The sequence below is a fragment of the Diospyros lotus genome, chromosome 14 (assembly GCF_014633365.1).
Source record: "Diospyros lotus cultivar Yz01 chromosome 14, ASM1463336v1, whole genome shotgun sequence".
Lineage (NCBI taxonomy): Eukaryota > Viridiplantae > Streptophyta > Magnoliopsida > Ericales > Ebenaceae > Diospyros > Diospyros lotus.
The window spans coordinates 35,508,239-35,529,125 of NC_068351.1; the positions used below are offsets into that span (position 1 = coordinate 35,508,239).

The 20,887-nt window shown below is 34.3% G+C and overlaps 3 protein-coding genes across 5 annotated transcripts in view; 2 read left to right on the top strand and 1 right to left on the bottom strand.

Moving 5' to 3' along the window:
- The first annotated feature begins 767 nt into the window (after positions 1 to 767).
- LOC127789668 (pentatricopeptide repeat-containing protein At1g08070, chloroplastic-like) lies at positions 768 to 3,201 on the top strand. Its single transcript, XM_052318614.1, has one exon. The coding sequence runs from the start codon at positions 924 to 926 to the stop codon at positions 2,784 to 2,786; it is 1,863 nt and encodes a 620-aa protein (XP_052174574.1). The 5' UTR covers positions 768 to 923; the 3' UTR covers positions 2,787 to 3,201.
- Positions 3,202 to 3,611: 410 nt separating this feature from the next.
- On the bottom strand, positions 3,612 to 11,399 carry LOC127789666 (ABC transporter A family member 2). 2 transcript variants are annotated; one of them, XM_052318612.1, is made up of 16 exons: positions 11,009 to 11,399; positions 9,121 to 9,352; positions 8,836 to 9,005; positions 8,551 to 8,736; positions 8,347 to 8,442; positions 8,067 to 8,267; positions 7,738 to 7,897; positions 7,422 to 7,648; positions 6,924 to 7,041; positions 6,748 to 6,824; positions 6,546 to 6,635; positions 6,216 to 6,359; positions 5,835 to 6,137; positions 5,675 to 5,755; positions 4,647 to 4,823; positions 3,612 to 4,043 (listed from the first exon to the last, which is right to left on the bottom strand). In XM_052318612.1, exons 1-16 carry the CDS (start codon positions 11,375 to 11,377, stop codon positions 3,789 to 3,791), a joined length of 2,886 nt encoding a protein of 961 aa, XP_052174572.1. In that variant the 5' UTR covers positions 11,378 to 11,399; the 3' UTR covers positions 3,612 to 3,788. The 2 variants fall into 2 exon arrangements, with proteins under 2 accessions (XP_052174572.1, XP_052174571.1); XM_052318611.1 differs by having other exon boundaries at positions 5,835 to 6,359.
- A 7,788-nt stretch (positions 11,400 to 19,187) lies between these two features.
- Positions 19,188 to 20,887, top strand: part of LOC127790299 (ABC transporter A family member 7-like) — a 31,234-nt gene continuing 29,534 nt past the window's right edge. For both annotated transcript variants that reach the window (XM_052319740.1, XM_052319741.1), the window contains exons 1-3: positions 19,188 to 19,379; positions 20,304 to 20,688; positions 20,791 to 20,870. In XM_052319740.1, coding sequence (XP_052175700.1) covers positions 19,302 to 19,379; positions 20,304 to 20,688; positions 20,791 to 20,870 — 543 coding nt within the window. In that variant the 5' untranslated portion in view covers positions 19,188 to 19,301. The remainder of the gene's footprint in view (positions 19,380 to 20,303; positions 20,689 to 20,790; positions 20,871 to 20,887) is intronic.

A 20,887-nucleotide genomic window follows, 5' to 3' on the forward strand; every position in this document is an offset into this window, starting at 1 on the left:
AAAAGTAAAGAGAACGCAATCTTAGGGTTTAGGATTTATTAACAAATTTGGTCTAAAAATAATTTGGCAAACTAGTGCTCCTCCTATTAGAAATGAAGTTTAAGATGTTTATTAATGTTTTCAAGTATAATTATTTCAATTATTTATATTGTTTTGAGTAAAAGAATTTATTTATATTATAATTTTCTCTTAATTTAATTATTTTATAGTGAAAAGTATTATTTACACTTGTAGAATTTATTTAGTTTGTGGATAAAATATCATAGTATAAACAATCAACAATTAATTGTTTATTTTTGAAATTTTTAGTTCTGAATTCTAAATATTTGACTTGCAAGACTTTCTTATAGGATATCCTATATTTAATCTTATTTTCTATTTAGTTAATGTAAGAATAGATCTAGAATAATATAAAAATAACCAAAATACTTATATTATAAATTTTAAATTTTTTTATTTTTTAAATATTTATATTTGTGAGACAAAATAATCATTTTGCTCATTATCTTATCATTGATAATATATCTCAACCTCCCAAATTATGTTATCTTATATTCGAGTAATTTCTAACACATTCAATTTATTATATCACGTGCATAAATATAAAATAATTTTTATTTATTAATTTATCACGTCTTATTTCATAAGCCAAATGACTCTTTAATATGTTGAGAAGTACATATGAGTTTTTCAAGTGATTTGTCATTTCTTTAATTATGAAATAATAGTCGAACGCATAACAACATTAAAAGCGTTTTTAAATGTTCTAATCAAATACTAAATTACTTTTCTAAAAAGTGAAATGGTTCTTATAAAAAGGCTTAAATTCCAGTGCTTGCTTGGGCCGAAGGGGCCCTAAATTATTGGAAATATTGTTTCATGGCATCGGCCGTAAATCGACGTCAAGCTGCTGGATTACATCAATGGAACATCATCTGATAAGCTTACTTCACTCCCCTCTGCACATAGCCCAGTTCAAGCAGCTTCATGCTCTCCTCATCACCAAGTATTCGTCTCTGACCCCGCTATTCATCAAGAAACTCTTGGGCGCGTCTTCCATTAAGTATGCCCGCAAGGTGTTCGATCAAATCCCCCAATCAGACCATACCCTTTGCTGCAATTCCATCATTTCTGCGTGCTCTAGGCTCTCTTTGAACAGAGAAGCCATTGACGAGTTTGTGTCCATGCATAGTACGGACACCCGGATTGATTGTTACACGGTTCCCTCCGTTCTCAAATCGTGTTCTTCTTTGTTAGCTAGAGATGTAGGGGAACAAGTTCATTCTTTGGCGATAAACCATGGGCTAGACTCCAGTGTGTATGTTCAAACCGCTCTGATTGATTTTTATGCCAAAATTGGCGATGTGGGCTCGGCAAAGCAGATTTTTGATGGGATCGTAATCAAAGATCCTATTTGTTATAATTGTTTGATCTCCGGGTACTCAAAATCCGGTGATGTTTTAATGGCAAGAAAGCTGTTCGACGAAATGCCTGAGAGAACCATTGCTTCCTTTAATGCCATGCTTTCTTGCCACGTGCATAATGGAGATTATCTCGAGGGGTTTAGGATTTTTGAAAGAATGCAGGCTGAGGGCTGCTGTCCAAACGAATTTACCGTGGTGAATGCACTGTCCTTGTGTACCAAGCTTGGGAATTTGGAAATGGGATTGAGAGTGAAGAGATCCATTGACCATTACAGTCTGCGTCGCAATATGATAGTTTCAACGGCGTTGCTGGAAATGTACGTAAAATGTGGGGCTGTGGATGAGGCACGTTGGGAGTTTAATCAGATGGATGAAAGAGACGTCGTAGCATGGAGTGCTATGATTGCGGGCTATGCTCAAAATGGGAGACCAGTTGAGGCATTGGAGCTTTTCGAATGCATGAAAAGCGAAGGAATAGAGCCCAACGATGTCACTCTTGTGAGTGTTCTATCAGCTTGTGCTAGGCTAGGCTCTGTGGAAGCTGGGGAGTGCGTTGGTCGCTATGTGGAGTGCCTTGGTTTTGAGTCAAACATTCAGTTAGCCTCGGCATTGTTGGCTATGTATTCCAAGTGCGGGAACATAGAGAAAGCTCGTCAAGTGTTCGACAGAATGCCCCATAGAGATGTTGTTAGTTGGAACTCGATGATTATGGGGCTGGCAGTGAATGGTCTTGGAGAGGATGCAATTTCTCTGTATGGAAAAATGCATGAAATAGGGATTCACCCGGATGACATAACATTTGTTGGGCTGCTTACCGCCTGCACCCACGCAGGCCGGGTAGAGCTGGGCTACGAGTTGTTCGGGAGGATGCGAAGCGAGCATGACATTACCCCGAAGATAGAACACTATGCTTGTATCGTGGACCTTCTTTGTCGTTCTGGGAGACTACAAGAAGCTTACGAATTCGTATCTCAGATGGAAGTGGAACCCAATTCTGTGATATGGGGTATCTTGCTAAGTGCAAGCAGGATTCACTTGAATGTGGAGCTTGCAGAGATTGCTGTCGATAGATTGCTAGAACTAGAGCCTGAGAATTCTGGGAACTACGTCCTCCTTTCCAACATTTACGCTGCTGTAGGTCGATGGCAAGAAGCCGCGAGGGTGCGACTTCTGATGAGAAGTAAGTGTGTGCGAAAGATTTCTGCATATAGCTGGATAGAACTGGAAGATAGAGTGCATAAGTTTCTGGTTGGGGACACATCCCACCCTAGGTCCAAAGATGTCTATGGCACCATTGATGGCTTGGCACTGCATTCGACTTGGTCTGGTCCTGACTTTGAGCCTGAAATGGAGCTATGTTAAAGAGAGAAAAGGCCCGAGCCTGAAGCCCTACTATGGCTGGGAAAACTGGTAACTCATTTGAGGTTGTAACACTTCATCAGGTTCTGAAAACTGGGAGAACTGTTTGCCTATTGGAATGAGAAGTAGAGGTAGAGGCCAAGGGAAGAGTGACTGCATGACTTGCACTAATGCAGCATGAAGCCTTGTCTTCATGTGTAAAGAAATAGGAACCCCTTTAAATTGTTTAGGGTTAGGATTGCAAATGGGCAGAGTCACAGCTCAATTTTGACTCGTTTATGCTTGTTTATTTAATTAAATGAACAAGTTTAAATTTAATTTTTAAGCTCAATTAGTAAACAAGTGGAGTTTGAGCTAGAGGGTGTTTGACTCTCTTCATCTCATGAACAATCTTATTTAAGTGCTCATTTCTAGATCGTTTGAGACTCATTTTGAAACAATGCATGGTTTTTTCAATTGAGAATTTTTGTCATATTATTTATGTTATTCAAAATTAAATGTATATTAAAATATATTAATTTTATATGTTCTACCTGAATGAACTTAAAATCAAGTTTAAAATGAACTTTAGATTTAGAATTTCTGAAAAACTTATTTGAAGATAGTTCACACGCTGTTCAAAGTAAATGAGCTGAAGTTGAACTCAGCAAAATTGTAAACAAACAACCTCAAGCTATTATAAATACAACTAAACTTGTTCGCGGCCTTACCTCTATTAAAGGACCAAAGATTCAAAATACGGTTCTTGCGTGTTATTTTGATTAGAGAGTAAAGAGTTTGACCTTGTGTTATTATACCAAATGATCACTATACCCTCTCCCAAACGCATTGTGAAGATTTAATTGTTGCAATTAATAGTTTAAAGAGTTCATGTAATGTACGGAAATACTTTTACAGGACCAATAGTGCTAAAAAGCCAAAATGAATGATAATAGACACACATTGCAAACTTCATTTACAAAGTCTAGGCACAACATACCTATGTGATGTCTCAGAGGAAGGGTATCATTGAGTGACTTGATCAGGATTGATCACAATTCCTTGAACCGATCCTGCCCGGCCTAATATATTTCGGTGGGGAGTGGTCGTTGAAGAAGCCGTTAGTTGAACATGAGGAGGTACTGGAGTTTCAGGCGAGTGGCCAGAGATGCAGAGGGCACCAGAGTCATCTTGCTCCCAGTATACTTCAACCATAACACCTCTAGGATTCTCTGCAGTCTCTGTTCCAGGAATCCCAATGAACCTGGCTCCTACTGGTATCTGCATAACCAGTGTGAAAGAAGAATGATAGGAATCGGATCACAAGCATCACAAACAGAAATCAAGAAAAAAGTAACACAAATTTAATGTGGTTTGATCTCAACAGACTTACATCTAAGATCCTACAATAATGGAAAAAGTTCACGGAATTAGTTTTTACATGGAAAACACCATAAATCATCTCAAGACACAATTTGTGTACGAACAATACTGGAAACAGTCCTCATTCTCACGTCTTCATATAACTGGTCATTTGCACTCTGAGAATTCCAGTTATCAAGATGTGACACACCTTGAACACATAACCACAATAATTTGGTACCATCATCTCACAGATTATTGTATTCTAGTCCATCAACAACTATACTGGGGGCTCTATTTCATCATCTTCATTAATTAGACCTTATTCTAAGTTAGGATCAGAATGGGTGCGTGTGTGTGTTGAGGGTTGAGGGGGAGGGGGGGGCTGTTTATAATGTGACACAAATTTTTTATCTAAGGTAAACTATCTCCATCTTGAATTTGAGAAGTCATTAAACAAAACCATTGTAATGGTAATTTGTCCAAAGTATAAGCCATATGGATTATCAGTCTAATGCAAACCTGAACTTCAGTTCCTGAAGTCAAGGTCAGAGTTGCCAAGCTCCCATCAGCTGCAGCACTTTCCAGCTCTGCCTGCTTTGCGATATTTAGAAAAACTTCTTCCAGAGTAGTAAGACCAAGTTGTATGTCTGCTATGCCAAATTCTCCTTCTCTATCTTGAAGCTCCGCAAAGAAATTCTTCAAGGACATAGTCGCAAAAAAAAAAAAAAGAAAGAAAAAGAAAAGGTTGAGATCATACAGGATTTCACAAATGAATTCCACAAGTAGATGCATTTTTAAGGCAAATCTGACTGTAATTGAGAAATCTTGGTAGGTTACTAAATACATACATTATGTATTTTAGAGAACAGCTCATAATTGGGAACACTTTGGCTAGGAATATGCAGATGGGGCAACCTAGTACAAGTCCCGTTTGGTGTTGAACCTAAAAAGAGGACCAATAAACTTGAAAAGAATTTCCTCACTCCTCAGTATGTAACTTGAGAGAACTATAGACTTACATTGCCAATGGAATTTTGCATCTTTGTAACGCAATGCCCCCATTTAGTAATCCCACCCCACTAAAAAGAGATCAAAGTAATGATAATAATGGAGAAGAAGATTTTCATGTTCCAAAAATTTTTAACTGAATATTGATCTCCTGCAACAAGATGTAGGCTTTCCTGAGATAAAAATTGCTACTTTTGCTGTAAGAATTTTTGAAATTTGAATAATCCGTTGAAAATGAGTTTTGAACCATGTCATGAATCCAAATTTATGATTATGCAGCTCACGGATTCTCCATTGTATCAACACTTCACTGAGTAAGATTGTTCCTTTGTGAGCAGAAAGTCATAGGTTTGAGTTGTGGAAGCTGCTTATTTGTAAAACAGTAAGGAGAAGAATGTGTACAAACATGACCCTCCCTTGACCCTTGCAAAGTTGAGAGTATCATACACTAGGTACACCCTTTTTAGAGTAGTGATTTTCGAATTTCAAGCATTTAGACAGTTAAACTTAGAAAAATCCAAAAAGTGAAAGGTGTTTACCGTCAATAGCTTCTCCTTGTCATGGGGAATAACATATGTCATGAATGACTTGTTCTCCTCTTTTGGCACAACATCCAAATGCTGTCAAAGCATTCTCAGTTCAGAATTAAATGATGTATGGTGTAAAAGAATATATTCAAAGCTCTGTCATCCAACATACACTTTTAAAGAACTGTTTCACAGCCTCATGATGCATGGTGGTAACTTCTTCCCCTCTGACAGGAGTTCCATTAACCCCTCCAGAGAAGCTTATATTTGCAATAAAACCAGTTCCAAACCGTGACTTCAACCTGATTGATGTTCCAATACAGCGAAGCCTACCCTTTGCCATGATTCCTATGCGGTCACTCAAAATATCAGCCTCCTCCATTGAATGGGTAGTTAGTATTATGGCCCGCCCTTTTTTTGCATCCTCAATTATGTCCCAAACATGCCTCCGAGTGATTGGATCCATACCAGTTGTCTGCAAATTAAACAGAACCTCTGATGAGCAAATGGAGTGAGTGAACCTATATGAAGGATGAATATCTAATCTGCATACTGGTTCATCCAATATGACTAACTTCGGGTCACCAATAAGAGCAATTGCAACACTCAGCCGGCGTTTCATTCCTCCACTGTAACTACCAGCTCTTATTTTAGCTGCCTCAGTAAGCCTCACTTCTGCTAATGATTTCTGTGCAACCTGGGGTTGACAAAGAGGATTCATGTTAAAATATATCAATAACCTTTAAAGAAAAATTAAATTTTAATGAGCACAACCAACTGATGGTAACATCTTTATTGGCTTAATGTAATCAAACACAACCAATTGGATACTAATGAAATAAGTATCTGTAAAATCAGTTCTAGCCTTTTGCATAGCACATACCGATTCAATTGAAGCTGGAGGAAGGCCTTTAATACTTGCAAATAGGTGGAGGTGCTCTTGGCCAGACAGTGCATCCCAAAGAATATCGAACTGTGAAATGAAACAGAAATCAATCTTGTTTTCTGGATGAAAGTAGAATACCAGTAGAATAAAGTCTGTTAAATTGTTGAAGAACTTAAGAGATAAGAAAGAGTGGAAGCACCTGTGGACAGACTCCTATGGTTCTTCGAATATTTGACATGCCAACAGAGCTCCGGATGGAATATCCATATACTAATGCTGTAACATGACATATCATTGTTGGTTAATCTCATTCCACCTTTATTATCAAAAGAAATCCCAGTTGGTAATATAAAAACTTCAAGAAGAACTCCTTACCATCTCCAGCAGTTATAGGTGTTACTCCAGTCAAACAATTAATTACAGTGGTTTTTCCAGCTCCATTGGGCCCAAGAAGACAAAATAGCTGGTCTTTAGCAAAGTTCACCCACAACCCCTGAAAGTAAGGTGCATTTCATGTTTGCTGTATGTGTCATCCAATGCTTATGTAATTAATAAATATCTGGGAAAATACATAAATGCTAATGAGAAGATGCCTTCCCTTCACTAACTACTGCGAGGTAAAATGTTAGACAGCAAAGATAAGTCGAAGATCCATAAGGGTTCATATCAAATGGTGTCCCCTCTATGTAGGTGGAATGCTAATAGTAATATGGATGGATTTTTCTTACTCCTTATTTATTTTTGTCAGCAGAGGGTGTAAGGTGACATGGAACCTCACAACAACCTGGGTGTTGATGCAACGTTGTGTTTATTTCTGAAATAAATCCTTATTTCCCCCATAAAAATATCTAAGGTGAAAGGATACCTTTTTACCTTAAGAGCATGATAATGTGAGGTCTTCTTACATTTACAACAACCAATCTTTGTCGCACCAGGATATATCTTTACAAGACCACGTATTTGAACAGCAATGTTTGGATCAACTACATCTTCCATTGCTTCTTGTTTCACAATATTTTCTTCTTCAAGTACATCTCCGTCATCTGAAGTAATATTTTCTAGTGTGGGAACTGAACTTATGCAACTACAAATGCCACCCTCTAAGAAAAGGGTGAGGTAAAGCATTAGTCATCAAACCAAATCAACCAAGAGAAATAACCAAATTTCATTGTTAGTTAAATTCCATTACCTGCCACCTTGTCTCCACCTTTCCCTGTCCAATATCCAGGGTTTAGAAAGTAAAAAACTGATTTTCTCACGCCCGATGTGTTTGGGGTAATATTGTCAAAGTAGATTGCCAAAACAAACCACAGAATGAATGTTGACATGAGCCATATATAAATATCATTCTGCCAATAACATCAAAATTATGATAGGTTAACTGCAATGACCAATATTAAGCTTTATTGGAGAATAAAGTGAATAACAATAAGAGACACATGCTCCCCCTGGGGGATTGGGAGGCAGGGGATGGTTGCAGGCAAACAATTGGTTTTCAGATTGCAATAATGAACGTACCAATGAAATCACACACTCGGTATCATTTGGTGCACATTTCCCTCTTCTTTTCCAACTGATTCCAGGATCTTGAGGGGTGGCTGTTGCATCAGACAGCAATTGAAGACCTTCGGCAAGAAGGTTTGGTGGGAAGAATGACCAGATGACGCGATATGTACTAGAGAAACTAGAACTGTATGGAAATCCAAATTGTGTAACAAGCTGCAATGATTAAAGAAAGATCCATTATAATGACTAGATCAGTAATACCTGTTTCAGAATTTAAGAGAGGGACACTTGCCTGAGTTAGAAAACCAATAATAAATATGGAGAAACCCACAGTAGTAGATGAAGATGACTTGCTAATGAAGGTTGACAGCATGAAGGCAAAACCAATCTAGCATCAGAAGCCACAAAGACGGATCAACTATTAGAGTCTGAGAATGCAGTTTGCTTGATCAGAAACAAGAAGAAGATAGTTCTAAATGGATATAACAAAGCTTACCATATTAAACTGGAAAAGAACGAAAAGAAGAAATACAACTGCAAAACTGTTGTTCAAGAAAAAATCAAATTGAAACATCATTCCAAAGAGAACTGTAAGAAGTGACGAGAGAAGAGTGATAATTCCTTCCCATGTGAGCCAAGAAAACCAATAGGCAGTATCATAAAGACCCATAATAGCCATTGCCTGTTAAAACAAAGCAAAAAAGAACATGAAAATTCTTTTGAAAGGATATGGGAATGTAATTTTTTTGTTTTATGATTAAATTAGAAAACAAGTCACTACCTGGCGAAGTTTGAGTTCTTTCTCTGTGACCAAAGAACTAATTTGAAAGACAAAACCAAACATAGCAATTGCAAGGAAGAAGGTTGGTCCTACTGAACCCACGGCAGAAAAAATCTCCAGTGCAGGGTGAGCAAATTCCTTCAGATTGACAACCCAGCTAAAGTTTGGATCTGATGTGCATGAATTCAGGAGTAAGTGATTTATTTAGTCAACTAGGGTCAGAGCTTTGCATTTTACAGTGCATTTCCAGATATAAAAGGATTGAAACTGTGGCATATTTAATACCTCCAATAAGAGATCTTGCAATTTCACGTTCAGCCGCAACTTGAAGAGGAATTTGGAATTTAAATGTGGGATCTTCAAAATGTCCTCGTCTTGAAACAGGAGTAGAATTAGTCTGTAAACCATAGCTTATTACACTGGCATTTCTCTCTATAAAATGAAGAGCTCCAGGGCACCTCATAGGATTGCTGAAAAGCCATTCATCCACTTCACTTCTTGTTCTAAAAGATTGAACCTACGTGAACAAAAATAGAAGAAAAATCTTATGATTTTATTGAGATTGATTCCTTTTGTGTTGTTACAAAATATTTTTTATGCTATTGGAGCATGATAAAAAGGGACATTCATGCTGACTGTTAGCTTTGCTCTTGAAGTCAAAAATGTTTCTGAAAATTTCCAGAAACAAGTTTAGAGAATGTGAACGTGATAATAACAAATTAAGAGATTGAGTTATAGAAGTGATTTTAATGCCACTAAAGTAGGTAGGTAGGTAGGTAGGTATAGAGAGACAGAGAGAGCAGTTTACATCTGAAGAAATATTTGTATTGTAGTTAGTTCTTTTTTGGTTGCTTCTGTGTCCCTTGGTTTCTTTTCTGAACAGTTTCTCAATCATCATTCCCCAAAGTTTCATAATATCTCATTCACTTGATCCCCTCTATAATTTTCACATTTTTGAATATCTCATTTGCCCTTGTAAATGGGCACTATCTCTACTCACAAAGCATCCTCTTCAATTTACGACCATGTCAATTAGTTTTGTAAACTATAAGATGCTTTCTTCTCCCATGCATTTCCACGCTTCCATCAAAATATTATCTAGTCAAACTTTTTTCTATTTTCATCTTTTCCATGTATTGCTTCACATTTTTTGAGCAAGAAGTCAATAGAACTGTAATTCTTATCTTCTTTGGAATTGCCACAATGCCTCAACATAATATTTGCTTCTCCACATTTATTGAATAATCTGGAAGATTTCTTTTATCTCCCCTTGATCACCTTCTCGTTTACCATTTCTTTTGGGTCTTCACCTTTTATGCACTTCACTTGTCTCAAAATCCCTTGTTTATCTTTCTCTCGCTTTAACCAACTTGTACTTATCTCTTTCCCCATTTTCGTGTCAAGTTTTTGGAACAAATTTTTATAAGCTTTTCTTCTTACTTACATTGACTACTTCTTTGCTTCCTTTTTAGATGAAATATACATTCACTTTTTTTCTCATTGGGACATGTATGCAAAGACTTGTATGAAGCTCTCTTGGTCTTGATTTTTTGACTCCACAACAGAAGCATGAGGAATATTTTTCATATTTTTACATTCTCATTCATTATTGGACGTTGCATAAGTTGAATTTATTCCTTTTCTAAATTTGAACTACACTCGAAGAACAAGGAATCGTATTAAACTCTCAAGAACCCTTTCTGACCAAGTTAACAATCCATGTGATCGATCCCAAAATATTTCAACTTCGATCGTGTAACATTGTAACTTGCCTCTCCTATATCTTTTATTTCAAATATTTTTAGAAAAAGGAATGGGAGAAGTTCCTTCCTTTTTCTCATTTTGAACTGGAAAAAAAAAAAAAAAAACAAAGAAGAAAATTTAGTTTCTTCTCATTTTCTCTCCATTTTCAGCAAGCATTTAGTACAAGAGGTAGAGGAAGACTGAGAAGAACTCGATGCGATACACTTGGTATAGTATGAGTTATAAGACCTTACAGAAAATAAAGACTAGATAGTAATTAACAGCTAGCTAAAATTCATGCGGATTAAGGCTTATAAATTGTTTCATTTTCTTCACAAAATCAAACAAAGAAACTCATCACTTTCCCCACACTTCCTTTCATTTCAGTTCACTTTCCCTTGCACAAGCATCAAACACATTTAAAATTTACCTTGTTTGTAGGAATTGGACCGCCAGGATTATTGGCCAAAATTCGGCTCACAATGGATCGGATTGTGGCGCTACCGTTGCCGCTCCAGACGAAGTCGAAGCAGGGGAGCTTGATGTAGAACTTATCCTCGCATGGCGGAATCGGAGGGTTGGAGAGCGGCTCGGGGTCGAAGAGGTTGTCGAATGTGGTGGTGGAGGCGTAGCGAGCCTCGATCGCCTTCTGGATGCAGAAGATGAGGAAGATGAAGAAGAGCGACGAGAAGAGCTGTAGAAACGTGGAACGCTTCTGCCGCCATGAGAGGAGCAGGTTCTTGGCGAAGAGCGCTTTGAATTGCTGTGCAAGAAGAGGCAGTCCCCTCTGCAACTCCATTTTCTCCTTCAACCTCGGTCCTCTGCTGAAACAGGGTTTTATAACCAAAACCTCACTTTTGCCCTTGTAGTTTCATACATTGTCACTTTCGCCCTCTTTTTTTAAAGATACGCTAAAAACACCCTAGTTTTATCCGATCATTTTAACTCCTATTCTATTTAAGAAAATGCTATTGGTACACCTTTATGTACATCTTGAGCTATATAAAGGTATATCAATGATAAAAAGGTCTCTCATGAGATGCATAGAGTACGCGTGAGGCGCATGTGAGACGAAGGATATTTTAGTCATAATACCCCCTTATGTAGTTCAAGATGTACAAAAATGTTATACATATAAGTAAAACATATATCTTTGGTCAAACATATATCTTTTCCCTGCATTTCGTTATTTGTTTATATTGAACAACTCTTATACCATCCAATATAGGTAAAATAAATAATAAGAAACGTAGATTTTGTGAATAATACAAAACCCAGACACCCAACCCCTTGCATTTCGCATCAAGAAACATAAAAATTGCCCGATACGAACAATATAACATAACTCTATTTCTCCTTTACTTTTATTTTTAACTTTATCTTATAGTAACTTAAATTTTTTATTATTTTAATTATACTTTTAAATTTATATTTTTTAATCAATTTAACTTTCATATTTTGATCTTTTTCATGTGATAATCTAAATTTTTTATTATTTCTATTACACCATTGAATCTATATTTTTTAGTCAATTTAACCCTTTATTTTGTTTCTTTTTCATGTGGCAACCTAAATTTTGTATTGTTTCGATTATATTTTTGGACCTATATTTTCGAATGAATTTAACTTATATATTCTGATATAAATAGAATATAACGTGTTTTTTATCTTTTCATTTTATTTTTTTATTTTACACAAAAATATTAGAGTTAAATTGATTCAAAAATATAATTTTAGGAGTATAATTAAAATAATAAAGAGTTTGGGTTGACTCATGAAAAAAATTAAAAATAAATAAATTAAATTAATTAAAAAATATATAAATTTAAATATATAATTAGAACAATAAAAAATTTTAAGTAAGCACAAAAAGATATATAAAAATGCATTGAGAAAAATACAGGTTTCCCGGTAGACTTTTGTAAGAAGCATGAAAGCACATATGAAACCTGGGGCAATAACAAAGACAGAGAAGGCGCGATGTTTGACCTTGCATTTTGACGAAATTACGAACCCGCCATCCCATTGGCTTTGAACCAAACGGTTACTTTTGGACTAAGGCCATTTTTTGGTATTTTAATTAATAAATTGTTGAACATTTAATTATGATAGTTTTAGTGATATTTATATATTAATAATAATAATAAATATCATAAAACCTATCACAACTAATTGTTAAAATAATATTTCTAAACACCAGGCTTATGAGAAATTGAAGCGAAATACTTGATTTAAGAACGGGGGTGGTCGAAAGGCCAGTGAAATCACCCGAAGACTAGTGTAACTAAGAGATTGAGAAGATCAAGCAAAACTTATATTTGATGTGGTTGAAATGTCTATTGAAAATTATGAAACTTTTTCTATTTTTCAGTCTCATCCTCTTATAAATAAGAGAATCATCATCTAATAAATGCATGTTTATAATTTTACTGAGACGATAACTCTATTTGCTTTCTAAACTTTAGACACAAGAATAACTTTAAGTATTAGAAAGAAAGACTCATATGTGTCATTAATCGATTTATTTCTCTACAAATCTCTTAAAAACTTCATCTAAAATACCTTATTATTATAAATAAATTTATTATTATATTTTAATAATTATTATTATAAATTCTATTAATTTATAAAATTTATTTATAAGAATAACATTTCCGAATCAATTAACCATTCTCTTAGTAGTTTAACCATTCTCTTAGCAGCGTTTGCCTTCCAAGCTTCAAAGACTAAATCATTGAGCAATCACATGCCACTGGCCCACAGTTCATTACTTCTTCAATTGACTTAACCCTAAACCATAAGCTTCCAAAGACTAAATCATTGAGAAATCACACGCCACTAGCCCACAAGTTCATTACTTCTCCAATTGACTTAACCCTAACCCTAAGCCATAAACTTCCAACCACCACTGATTAGACAATATCACTTGCCCTATCAAATCTCTTGTATTATGGTCAACCATCTCTTTCACATGGAGTGAAAGTAATCTCCCCTTATTAAATGGGGTACTATTTGGTTGGTTGTTAATGTTTGGTATACACTTTATTCTCAGTTATATTATTTTAATTTTTTAAATAATTTTATTAGTCGATTAAATAATTAAAGTATCATATATTTATCACCAATCAATAAAATTATGAAAATGTCAAAAATAACATATAATAAATACATATTATCTAAAAATAAAGTATATTTATTCCTACTTCGTTACCCTTACAGTAATAGTTGACATTAACGTTTTATATATATTGTCTACGTTCAGAATCAGTCGACTGTGATTCGTAGGCGCGCAATGAGAAAATGAGTCCAAATGCAAAGAGAAATAACAAAGTAGAAGCAAAAATAAATGGTATGTAGGGAAATTTTACGTGGTTCGGTCAGAACGATACTTATTCCACGACTGCTCTTTAGTTATTCCGGTAGAGTAATAGTATATTATTATGGTTGCCTCCCCTTACAATAGTAGTTTAACCCCTATTTATAGTGAGGGGTATTTACAATTCCATGAGATCCAAAAGTGGAAGAATGACATCATGGAGACAAAATGTCTTTATCAATTCCATAAAATTGGGAATGGGGCTTCGTATTACCAAGGATTTGGTTTGCTTTGGGTAAAGTGGATGGGTCTCAACCTCTAGTTGCTCCGTAGTTTTGTTGTTATGCAAGCTAAGGGGTTAGGCCAGCGAGTTAGAAGCATCGCTGGGAGCTCGCTTGGTTAGGTCTGGGAGCTCACTGGAGCTCACATGGTTCAAGGTCTGAGCTCGAGTTTCAGCGAGGTGTAATCTTATTACGAGGAGTTCAACCTTGAGCCTATTGTGCTTTGGGTGATTGGACTGATCTGCTGGGTCATGCTTAACTCATAAGGAGTAATGTGAGAAATACCCATAACATATATGTTATTATATAAGTAAACACCAAATTTTAATGTTACGAGTCCTATCAATAAAATATTTTTTAAAAGTACCTTTTATGTGGGTCGTTTAAGAAACAAAAATTAATTGTATTAAGAAAATTTGAACTTATAATTTTCAAAATCACTTTATCATGGGGTTTATGTTAATTTTATCATTAATCATTTTACGGGTTTATATTAACATACGTCATATTAATTTTTGTTAACGAATTTGATCAAAAATTAAAAGAGAGACTAAATTATAACAAAATTTAAAATTTAGTGACTATGGTGATAAGGACTAAAATATAATAATTAATTTATTGTAAAATAAGAAATTCAAAACAAAAACAATTAATAATATCACACAATCCTTTAAAATTGGTTTAGTCCTTTGAAGGTACCTTCCAAGAAATCTCAATTATGTCAGTCTATTGGCTTTAAAGCATAGACTAATGTGACCATAGATGCCGATTATTCTAGTTACTAGTTTATTCAACTTTGGAAAGCTCAAGCTATTGATTGTCTATTCTTGTTGAACTCTTACCATTTGTCGAACTCTTATAATTCGTCCAAAATATTGTGACTTAATTTTTTAGGTATTTAATATTATAATATTTAAAATATTATGTCATTACATACGTTTAGAAGTTTGAATTATCATAAAGTTGAGAGATTAAGGTTGTCTTCATGTGACTGTCGATAATTTACGTATATCTATGGGGTCAAGACTTAATTTTTGACTCACGACTCATCTAACTGTCCACCAACTCTAGATGTGAAGGCTGTAGTCTATAGGTTTTCAAAAGGATGGGACAATCCCGATTGAATGTTGTGTGTTGATTGAGAATCTCTCATGTTTCTTATGTTAAAAAAAAAAATATTTGAACACTTAAATTTTTTTTATTGGCACTCTGTATTGATATTTTATAATGTGTTTATATAATATAAATGTACAAAATATCTTGAATTTTCATTATAATAAAGTAATAAACAAATTTGCATATATTTTTACTTTGCCTTTTATTTATGAGACATGACATGTATTTGATAAATTTATTCAATATACACTTGGCTAAATATATATTTTTATTTATATACTTTCACATTTTTTACGCGGTCACTTGAATTTTTAGTTTTTTTCATTATAATCATAGATCGGTATTTTTGAATCAATTTAACTCCTATACTTTTATATTTTTTTCATATGACAACTTAAACTTTTTATTATTTCAATTACCCCTAAACTTATATTTTTTAATTAATTTAACTCCTATACTTGTATGCCAACTTAAACTTTGTGGTCACAATTTTGCGCATTATAAAGTAATATGAAAGTAATACGCAAATTTGTGACCACATGAAAAAAATATCAAAATACATAAACACAAATATTGGATGGAAATGCGTATTACTTTATTATGATGGAAATGCTATTTGAACACTTAGTTTAATATTTGTAAAGACATTTTATATTGATATTTTGTATATTTATATCATATAAGCACATATTACGAAACATTAATACAGAGTGTCAATAAAAAAATTAAATTTAAGTGTCTAAATAACATTTTTTTAAAAATAAAAAACACGAGAAATCCTCGATCAATGCACAACATTTGATCTGAATTGTCTTATTCTCCCGAAAACCTGTGATACCCATACCTTGAGTTGGGAAAATAGTCAAGTGAGTCACGAGTTGAAAATAAAATCTTAGTCTTATAGATATATGTAGATTATCGACAGTCATATGAAGGTAGATTTAATCCCTCAATCTTATAATAATATAAACTTCTAAACGTATGCAGTGGACCATTTGTACTACCCAAAAAAATTTAAATAATATTTTAAATATTATAATATTCAATACTTAAAATTAAGTCACAATATTTTGGACAAATCGTAGGAGTTCAACAAGAATAGAAAATGAATGACATAGCTTTCCAAAGTTGAATAAACTAGTAACCGGAATAATAGGCATCTATGGTCACATTAGTCTATGCTTTAAAGCCAATAGACTGACATAATTGAGATTTCTTGGAAGGTACCTTCAAAGGACTAAATCATTTTAAAGTAATATTTGTGTTGATCTACTTTTATATTTTAAAGTAATTGAAATAATAAAAATTTTGAGTAATTATAAAAAATAAAAAATAAAAATATAAATTTGGCCATATACACTTAAATATTATTATTAAATTATTTTAACTCACAGTGTATCTATAAATCTATAAACCTTAATTTTATTAGGTTGGCTATGAAGTATTATTTTTATAATAAAAAATTTAAAAAAAGTATTTTTTATTTAATAAAATATAAAAACATTATCTTTTAGTGTTATGAAATTATGTCGATAAATTATTTTTTTATAAATTTAAATTAATAACACTAATCAAATTTGAACTCGTAATCTTTAAATAATATTTAATTTTTTAAACAACTTTACTATTATACCAATAATTATTTTATTTGAAATTTTACTTTAAAATCAAAAGAGTAAACTATAATTTTCAAACGTCATTTAAAATTTTTTAACTCTAACTCCTAGATTTTAAGCAATTTTTTTAATTTATTTTTATTATTTAATGAGTAGGGGATCCGATTTGAAACCCGCGTACAAGAGAGGAATATCATGTGGTGGCATTTTTTAAATTTAGAGGATATGCGATGGCATTTCTACAGTGGAGACCAGTCAAATACAGTAAGCAAAAGCGTAACCGAATCAAGCAACAACAGAACGGATCAAAGGATGTTTCCGTCATTTCATTGAGCCGAGATTACCAGATTCTGTTAATTACACCTAGATCACTCAACTATTAAATCTTATCACTTTGGTACCGTCTCATTAAAAAATATCCCCATCTTGTGCACATACATTAATTATTGTTATATAATATTTTTTCAAACTGCTCAAACAATTAAACTATGGTTTTGATGGTTTTAGACACATAATGGTTTGGTTATAGTTTGGACAATAGTCAAATTGCCACGAATAGTTTGATTTAGAGTTAAAATTATCTAAATTGATTATTATCCATTATTAATTAAAATTTGAGATATTGTGAAATCGTGAATTTAAATATGTCTTCATGTAAATTTGTGCAATTGTTTGTGTTTATCTAAAGGGCGAACTTTCCCGAATTTCGTCTTGCAATAAATCTGTCCGTTCAGAATTGTGAAACAGGCGAATTATGAGTTTTAAAGAGATTCAGATAGATTATGGGCGAAATTATTTGTGATCGATAAATCATTCAAGTTTCTTACATTAAAAAAAAAAAACACTGACTTCTTAACTTTGAAATTGATGGGTTAAAATATGAATTATCATTAACATAATCAAGAAACATGTTACTTAAATTTATACGAAACCTTAACTTGATATATAACTTTTTATATTAGAGCAAACAAACTTATATTTTTTTCTCCACAACTTCAATTGGCTATTGTCATTTGTTCATCAATTTTCTACTTCTTTAGATAGTGTTTTTTAATCAAGATATAAACAAAAAAATATAAGATATGAAAATAATTCAAGATTTTTGTTATTTTTAATGTGTTTATTAAATTTATCTAGCAATTCTTAAAAAATAAGTTACGTGACTTCTTATTAGAATTTTTTTAAATATACTTATATTTTTTTCCTCAAAATAAGTATGTTTTGGTGATTACATATAAAAAAAATAATACTTATGTAACATCCCGCATCGAGCGATAGGAAGGACCAGAACAACTTACCCTGATAGGCCTACACGAACTTCTCAGGGGGTCACCCATCCCTGGATTACCCCAGGTCAAGCACGCTTAACTTGGGAGTTCTTTGCCAACATTCAGCCCAAAAGATATCTAGCTGGTGTTGTTTCATTTCTTACACTATCCTCGATATATATTAACTTCTCTGGACTCTCGGGGTATTACATTCTCCCCCCTTAAGCACATGACGTCTTCGTCATGCGACTTTACAACTGGTCCCAGACCTTCTCCCATTGGGGGCTGCCATCCTAGAAACCTGCCAGAAGCCGCTCCTTGTACAGGCCCTCGAGCCCCGGCGCCACTCCCCGCCCTCATTGGACCGCCTTCACCAAGGGTCGGCTCTGATACCACCTGTAACATCCCGCATCGAGCGATAGGAAGGACCGGAACAACTTACCCTGATGGGCCTACACGAACTTCCCAGGGGGGTCACCCATCCCTGGATTACTCCAGGTCAAGCACGCTTAACTCGGGAGTTCTTTGCCAACATTCAGCCCAAAAGGTATCTAGCTGGTGTTGTTTCATTTCTTACACTATCCTCGATATATACTAACTTCTCTGGGCTCTCGGGGTATTACAACTTATATCTTCCTGTGTATTTTTAAAAAATTAGCAAATAGTTTGATAACAGTTTTGAAATGTTTTTCATGATTATCTTGACGATTTTATATTTTGGTATAGAAAATATTTAAACTTTATTTTAATACAATTTTATCTTACTCATTTTAACAAACGCTATGTTCGTAATTAGTTTCAAATATCATTTTTTGTAGTTAATTAAATAATGCAATAAGCCATAGTCATGGGGTTCAAATGTAAATATTTCAAAATTCAAATATCATTTTTTTATAGTTAATTAAATAATGTAATAGGCCATTGTCACGGGGTTCAAATGTAAATATTCCAAAATTCTAATTAGGCCTTTATATTGAATCATTGATACAGCAATAATAAAGAAAGAAAGCAAATGGCTGAGAGCTCTGAGTTCTTACTTCTGCAAGGAGGTCTATCAGAGTAACCACGAGCTTTCACCTTGAGTTTAACGGTCATATTTCCTGCTCCGACAGAGAGGAGGCCTACAATGGTGGATTCATCGCATGGCCATGCGAGCTTCTGGACTCAGGCCAACGCTTTGCTTCGGAAAAACTTGACTTTCCAGGTCCCTCTCTGTCTCCAGCTGCCTGTTCCCTTGGGGTTTAATTTTCGTTCAGACAGATTGATTGATTGACAGGCAGATTTTATCCGAGTTGTTATACATGGAGCTATTTATATTTCTTATTGTTGGGATTCATGATTTGATTTGTGCTCGAAATTTTGATCGATTTGTGCGTCTCAGAATTTGAGTTTTCTTCGAAGGCTCTTTTGCGCCGATAAGCTCGTGAAATTCACTTTCAAATTTGGGTTTGGCGCATCTATTGTGTTGGGATTCAAGTTTTCTAACGGGGAAATCGATGTGTGTTTATAAGGTTCTGCTGTAAAAAGAGGGTTTTATTGATTCTGTTCAGTGATGCTTTGGGTACACGAAATGCATCACAAAGCACTGATTTCTAATTTTTTTTTTGAAGTCAAAGTTTGCTTTTTATAGTAATGCTCACATTTAACAGTTTTTTTATTTTTGAAAAATTGAGGCATGATGAGACTGCAACTGCGTCACCCCCTCTATTTGCTAACATCCTCGTTTAATTTAATGCTTACAAAATAGACCTAGACACCTACCCGAACATACATTCAGAGAATAATAATTTTTTGAAGCTCAAATGTCTTGAAGAGGGACGGCTCTTAGCATATAGTAACTTGAGAATATAACCACACTTGTCTGCATAATTTTTTTAACCTTAGGATGATATTACTTGACTATTGGAGCTGGACTAGTAAATCTATTAATCCTCTGAAAATCTGGATCTGTTTAAATTAACTTCCATTCAACTGTCAAATTGATTCTTGATTTACTTTAGGAAAGAAACTTAATTAATACAATGTTTTCCATGCTACTTATATAGGTATTAGTAGAAATATATTTTGGCGACTTTGTAATTATATCCTCATAGTTCTTTTTCTTTTCTATTTTATTTATTCCTTGCAGAAACGAAATATCAAGGCCAATATTAGGCTCATATTATTCCCCTTTTTGCTCTGCTTGTTGCTGGTTCTACTCCAAAATTTGATTAACAAGGAGCTGGATAAACCCAAAAACAGGTGTGGCTGCATCTGTAATGATGCTAATGCTACTGGTCAGTGTGAAAGAAAAGCATGTGGGATTGAGTATTCAACTTTAGATCAAGTGAGTAGCTGTCCCATTCCTAGTCCCCCAGAGTGGCCTCCCTTGTTGCAAGTGCCATCTTCTGAGTATCGTGCAGTAAGATCTGATTTTGCTTCCTATAAAGACTTGCCTGACGCGTCATGCAGGAATACAGGGTCCTGTCCTGCAACCATTCTTATAACTGGGAATAATCAATCTCTCGGAGAAAGTACAGCTTCTCTCTCTCTCTCTCTCTCTCTCTCCTTTTTCTGTTATATTTTTATTTTTTTTTCTGCACTAAATGCTGTGTCGGGTCAATAAATTTTGACAGGTTTGGCTAAAAATATGTTGACTAGTTCTTTCACTTTGAATTCCTCCGACATTTTGTATAGCTTAGCCAATATTATCTTGGTAAGTCATCTATTTAT